The 5,756-nt window shown below is 37.9% G+C and overlaps 1 protein-coding gene and 1 non-coding gene across 2 annotated transcripts; both read right to left on the bottom strand.

Moving 5' to 3' along the window:
* Positions 1 to 273: 273 nt before the first annotated feature.
* Positions 274 to 346, bottom strand: Trnav-cac. Its single transcript has one exon. It is a non-coding gene; the product is annotated as a tRNA-Val (tRNA).
* A 372-nt stretch (positions 347 to 718) lies between these two features.
* On the bottom strand, positions 719 to 4,885 carry Yae1 (YAE1 maturation factor of ABCE1). Its single transcript, XM_015490240.2, has 3 exons — positions 4,690 to 4,885; positions 3,019 to 3,140; positions 719 to 1,304 (listed from the first exon to the last, which is right to left on the bottom strand). Exons 1-3 carry the CDS (start codon positions 4,816 to 4,818, stop codon positions 875 to 877), a joined length of 681 nt encoding a protein of 226 aa, XP_015345726.1. The 5' UTR covers positions 4,819 to 4,885; the 3' UTR covers positions 719 to 874.
* Between the last annotated feature and the right edge of the window lie 871 nt (positions 4,886 to 5,756).

The following is a 5,756-nucleotide window of genomic DNA, read 5'->3' as shown; positions in this document are numbered from 1 at the left end:
GGAAAAAAGTGACGAAAAATTATTTTCCAAGTTTAGTACATGCTTAGATCCTCAAGTAAATATTTGAATCTTTAATTTATGCTAGACTAAAAAATTCACTTTAAGGTAATATAGAAGCCAGTTGTTTCTTACGTGAATTTTAAGCAAAACAGCCATTTAGAATAATCTGGAATATTAAGTAACACTAATAACTCTTTACTATTTGGAAAAACTAGGTACTTGAGAATGAAATGGATTTTCTGTATTCTTTATGGAATGTCCTTATTATTATTTTGGTGGTGCTGGGGATTGAACCCAGGGCCTTGTGCATGTGCGGCAAGCACTCTACCAACTGAGCTACATCCCCAACCCTCTAATTTTTAATCAATATGTAACTAAAGTGAATTTTGATATTTTACTTTTAATTGTTTAATCAACAATATTAAGACTGCTTTCAATATAAAACTGTATATCTATACATATATTTATTTCTGTGTCTATGTTAGCCATCAGGTTACTTTTGATAACTTAGGTCTGATTAGTTGGTGATGAGGTCTTGAACCCCCTGATTGTGATGGAAGTAGAAAGTAGTGTTAGGTTCTTACAAAATGTTTGATTCTTGTTAGCTTTTGTTAATGAGTCTAAAAATGCTCAATTTTGATGAGATATTTGAAAATGATGACAACTGGAATTTCTGAGCATATCTTAAACTACAAAAGAATTACCAGTGACACAGAAAAAGCTTATAGTATAATAGTGTTAATGTTGAAGTCATTGCAAACTTCCATGAAGGATAACAACATCTGAAGTGTTCAGAGCAGAAATGGTATTAATTCTGGTTACCCTATTAGGAAACAAAATGCTGAGACATTCCTTAGAAAAGGGAACATAATTTTTATAGTTGTTTGAGGTGCTGCAAAACATCTATTGATATTCCCAACTGTTTAACTAAACTGGCTGTCTGTTCTAAAATCCAAGCAAGGTTTGGGTTTTCAGAATGTGAATGCTCTTGTGTTGTACAACGTTCTAAATATGAACAATCTTTCCCACTAGGACTCTTGCCACAGTTTTTGTTAAACTCAGCATTATTTTCACAGAGTCTTTCATCTTTAGTTTCATCAATCTTTTTCTCGTCTGGAACTACATGACAAAGGTCCATGTCCTCAATGGAATCCAATAAATCTACAACATGAGGCTGTGAAGTGATTGATTTCAGATGTTTGAGCACATACTCTTCACATTGGCCAACTGCATCCAGAAGACTATTTATTTCACTGATCAAAGTTGAACTATTATCATGAAGGTGACACCAGGAGAGCAAAGCACTGAATGAAAGTACAAACAAGAATTAAAAACGTAAAAAATTAAAGTCATAGGCTTTTAGAATGTTTGAGGCTAAGCCCTACAAATCTCTTTCAGATAACATCATGCAACATGTATTAATGATAATAATGTCAGTCAAAAGCAGAAGTTAATAATGGTAAAATAGGATTTAAAAATAAGGACATTATTTTTTAATACAAATTAGACTTAATCACGTATTTATAATCCATATTTCCTCTTTCACAGCTCTATAACTACTTTTCACATTTTAGACTTTCCCTAATAACTATAACTTCTACAGAGGTATACAACCTGGAGAAAGATCAGTAAAACAAGTTTCTCCTTTAAGGACATCAAACAGTTCCTGAACTAGTGATTCTTAATCTTGGCCACCCATTAGAATCATCTAAGGAGCTATGAACAATTCCCTTGAAAAAGGTAAGAATTCTAGTCCTAACAGATTTAACATATGTTTTACTTTTCTAATATGGACAATATTGTTTTATTATTTTACATTTCAGAAATAACACAATGGTTATTATGAAAAGTAATTATTTTGTTTGTTTTTTGTTTTGGTGCTGGGGATTGAACCCAGGGCCTTGAGCATGCTAAGCACTCTAATGCTCAGCTACATCCCCAGCTGAAAAGTAATGTTTAATAATGGAATCAACAGACATAAAAGATTTAGCAGTAAGTTTTCTAAGCATATAAAAGATTAATTTAACTTGATGATGTGAAGATGAACAATTAATCATTTTCCTATTGTAGTAAACTATAAATCCAGTTAAATTTTCTAAGACTATGAACTTGATAATTTTGTTTTGATCTTTCTTTCATCTTCTATCATATTATATTCTAAAACTATGAACACAATAATTTTTTGTTTTGATTTCTTTCATCTTCTATTCTGTTATAAAATTATCGATTCTTTGAAATATTTTATGCCTTTCTCTACAGAGGAGAGTTTAAAACGTATAAAGCATCAAAGAGGATAAACCTGTCTGTCATGTTCTTGGCTCCATGTGTCATCTGATCACTTGGCTTTGTTATATGCCATTATTGCTATGAAATCCTGACAGGTACAGAATGCTCAGGACAAAAACAAATGGAATAATTTTTCAATTACTAACTATAATTTTCATTATGTACTTCTGGTCTAGAGGTCTATCATATTGTGCTCTGCCATATGTACAAACATTAAAAGCTTTATTCAAAATCTTCTTTTAATTAGAGATTGATGGTAGTTTGGGTAGCAAAAGTATATATATTTTCCTACCATTTGTTTGCAAAAATGGATAACTTCTGGTTTACATATTCAAGTGAATGAACTAATAATGAGTTTTACTTTTTGTTTGCTTTTTTTTTTTTGTACTGGAGAATGAACCCTGGGGTGCTTTACCACTGAGCTATATCCCCAGCTCTTCTTAAAAATTAAAAAATTTTTGACACAGGGTCTTGCTATGTTGCTTAGGACCCTGCTAAAGTGCTGAGGCTGGCCTTGAAATTGTGATCCTCCTGGCTCGGCCTCCTGAGTTGCTGAGATTATAGGTGTGCACCAGTTAGTCCAGCTAATTTTCACTTTTTGAAGGCAGTGTAATTCAATTTTGTGCATTCAATACTAGGGAAAGCACTTTAGCTTAAATACTTTATTTTTACTTTTTTATATTACTTTCATAAAAATTCACCAGTGGTAACGTCATTGTAATTTAAAATTACCTCAATGTTCCTCTGAGTTGTCCATAGTTTATAATGACTTCTGCACCTTCCTTATAACCTTGATTGAAGCCCTGTTGGAGAGTAACTGCTTTGCCAGCATCTAGTCCATCTCTATAACCTTCCTAAAAATAAAGAATTGTGATTGTAATCAACACCAAGTGAACCATATGCAGGCAAAAATAAAGAATTGTGATTGTAATTAACACCAAGTGAACCATATGCAGGCTTTTCTAGAAAGGCATAGTACTAATTTAGAAAACTGTGAAATAGGCCTTTACTATGCCATTGGACATATAATGGCATCCCACTTTTGAAGTCTAGATTTAATAAGCAAATTTTAAACACTTGATTCTTACACAATTTTAAACAATGTCTTCACAGAAAAGAAACATGGAAAATTATGTCTGGCCCCTTGGCAATGAATGGAATGGTATAGGTGGGTAAGGAGGCCAGTAAAGTAGCAAAAGAGTAAACTTTTAGAAAAAGAAAATGGGAAATTTGGCTTTAGAATTTTACTTGATTACTAACTTTGACTAAAATGCAAATTTTCTGTGGATAGAGATTTTGTCTTGCATCTCTCAAGGGTGTCACAGCACTCAGTATTTACTGGACTAGCACCAGTCTCAAATAAAGCATTTCTGAAAGGGACAATATGGCTGTTGGGCCAAGTAAATAATATTTTACTGAAACATTAAATTAGGGAAAATTCCTAACTACAGCTCTAAGGGCATAATAAGGCTGGCAAAAATATTATGTGGATGCAAATCTTATCATTTACTTCTTATCCAGAACTAAGTTCTGAGAGCTTTACCTGAAAATTAGGCTTGTTCTCAATGAATAATGAGACAAAGAAAGAACACTTTGTATTTACCAAATAAAAAAGAAATCAACTTTTAATATTGCCTTACCTAGCCACCAGTGTTTCATACCAGCTTTCCCCTACTTTCCCCTTGACAACATTCTTAAGCTCAACCTTTTCCATATGCCTTTGTGTTCCCCACCCATTCAAGCACACTGTGTCCTTGATAGCCATAATTAGTATAGTCAGGGTACATTACTCCCCCACCCCTCTCCTTGAGATCCTCATCAAAGTGCAAACTCTTCGAAGTCTGGATAGTTTTATCTTTAAAGTAGGTCCCAGCTTGCAACGCAGCCCTCAGGTTCACAAAGACCGCGCAGTAATCTTCCCTGCCTCCCATTCCTGCTTGAATGCCCTAACTGTAGGTTGTTGGAGTGGAAGGTAGGGACTTGTTAATGTACACACTCAACCACCAGCTGGTTCAGACACATACTAGATGTTATCTTTTTGTGTGTGATGCCCGGGGCTTGAACCTCGAATCTTATGCATACATGCGAGGCAAGCACTCTACCAACTGAGCTACACCCCCAGCCCTAGATGTTGAACTAGATATTGGTGAATGAATGGGTCCTCTATTCCTGCTTTGCCCTTTGCGTGAGTAAAATAAGTCAGGCTATAATGCGTTGTTTCACACGCTTTCAAGGAACCCGCTGGGAAATCCTAGCGGGTCGCGGGCCAGACTGGCAATCAAGCCATAAGGAGGGCAGCAGGCCAAGCTGGGAACACGCTGGACAGAGCTTCTTTACAACTCCGCACGTTCCTCCCGCAACCCGGGACCCTAGGGTGTGCCCACGGCCTCCACTCAGGTTTACTTTGACTCGTCTCTGCATGTGATTCCGCCATTCTCGCTGCACCAGGAGCGACTCGTCCGCTTCCTCGTCAAATACGTCCTCTTCGTCAGCAGCGCTCGGGGTGGAGGACGCAGCTTGAACCCACGACATCACCGAGGCAACCGCAAGGGTCGCAGACCTCCGGAAGCTCAGGCACGTTCTTCCGGCGCGAGGGGCGGGGCGAAGTGGGCGGGCCTGGCTCGGAGGCGGCTGCGCGCGGACCCTGGGCTGCGTCTGCACGTCGCTCGTGTGCTTCGGCTGCTTTTGGATCTGGTGGTTCCCAGTGTTTTGGGAGTCCTTCGGTTGACCCCTGTTAGTTGTGGGAGAGTCGCATTTCTTCCTCACCGGACTAGGCGGCCTTGATCTCGGCGGAAGGCAGCCGAGACCGTATGTTCCCATAACAGCCTCCACGCCTGTATGGGTTTTGCAGACCCGCGCGTGCGTGAAACCATTCCGGGTGATTAAGGTGATTGTCGACTATTGTCCAGCCACTGTCTTCTAGAATTTCCCTCGGTATGTTTGAGGGATTTGACCACCCGACATCTTTTTTATTTCTTTTTTAAACATATTTTTTAGTTGTTTCAATAATTGGACACAATACTTTTATTTTATTTATTTTTATGTGATGCTGAGGATCAAACTCAGCGCCTTGCACGTGCTAGGCGAGTGCTGTACCGCTGAACCACAACTCCAGCTCGACCACCCGACATCTTTTAACTGTTAGGAGAGTAACCAAAACAATAGGTCAAAAAGTTGATTCGGCGGCCGATTTGAGATCAATAAGAAATATTAAGAGTATATTTGTACAACCAATACATTTTTCCATTGATTCGCAGCATCTGTCCCTGCCTCCCATTTCTGCTCATATGTAGACTGTTGGCTCCGTGAGGGTAGGGGCTTGTTAATATACACTTAAGCGCCAGCAGGTTCTCAAACATACTAGACGATGAACCAGATGTTGGTGAATGAATGGGTATCAGTAGTATGCCTGATTTGTCCTTTGTGTGAATAAAATGAGTTATGTGATAATAATGGTTTATTCATCTAAT

The sequence above is a fragment of the Marmota marmota genome, unplaced genomic scaffold (assembly GCF_001458135.2).
Source record: "Marmota marmota marmota unplaced genomic scaffold, marMar, whole genome shotgun sequence".
NCBI classification, from domain to species: Eukaryota; Metazoa; Chordata; class Mammalia; order Rodentia; family Sciuridae; genus Marmota; species Marmota marmota.
This window is presented reverse-complemented; position numbering and strand designations above follow the sequence as displayed.

What these genes read in the sequence shown, in the direction of transcription:
- Yae1 (XM_015490240.2), bottom strand. Translation starts at nt 4,818, where the DNA reads ATGTCGTGGGTTCAAGCTGCGTCCTCCACCCCGAGCGCTGCTGACGAA. An exon ending in ACATGCAGAGACGAGTCAAA is followed by an intron (nt 3,141 to 4,689) that starts GTAAACCTGAGT and finishes CTTTATTTTTAG; the next exon opens with GAAGGTTATAGAGATGGACT. An exon ending in CAACTCAGAGGAACATTGAG is followed by an intron (nt 1,305 to 3,018) that starts GTAATTTTAAAT and finishes ACTTTCATTCAG; the next exon opens with TGCTTTGCTCTCCTGGTGTC.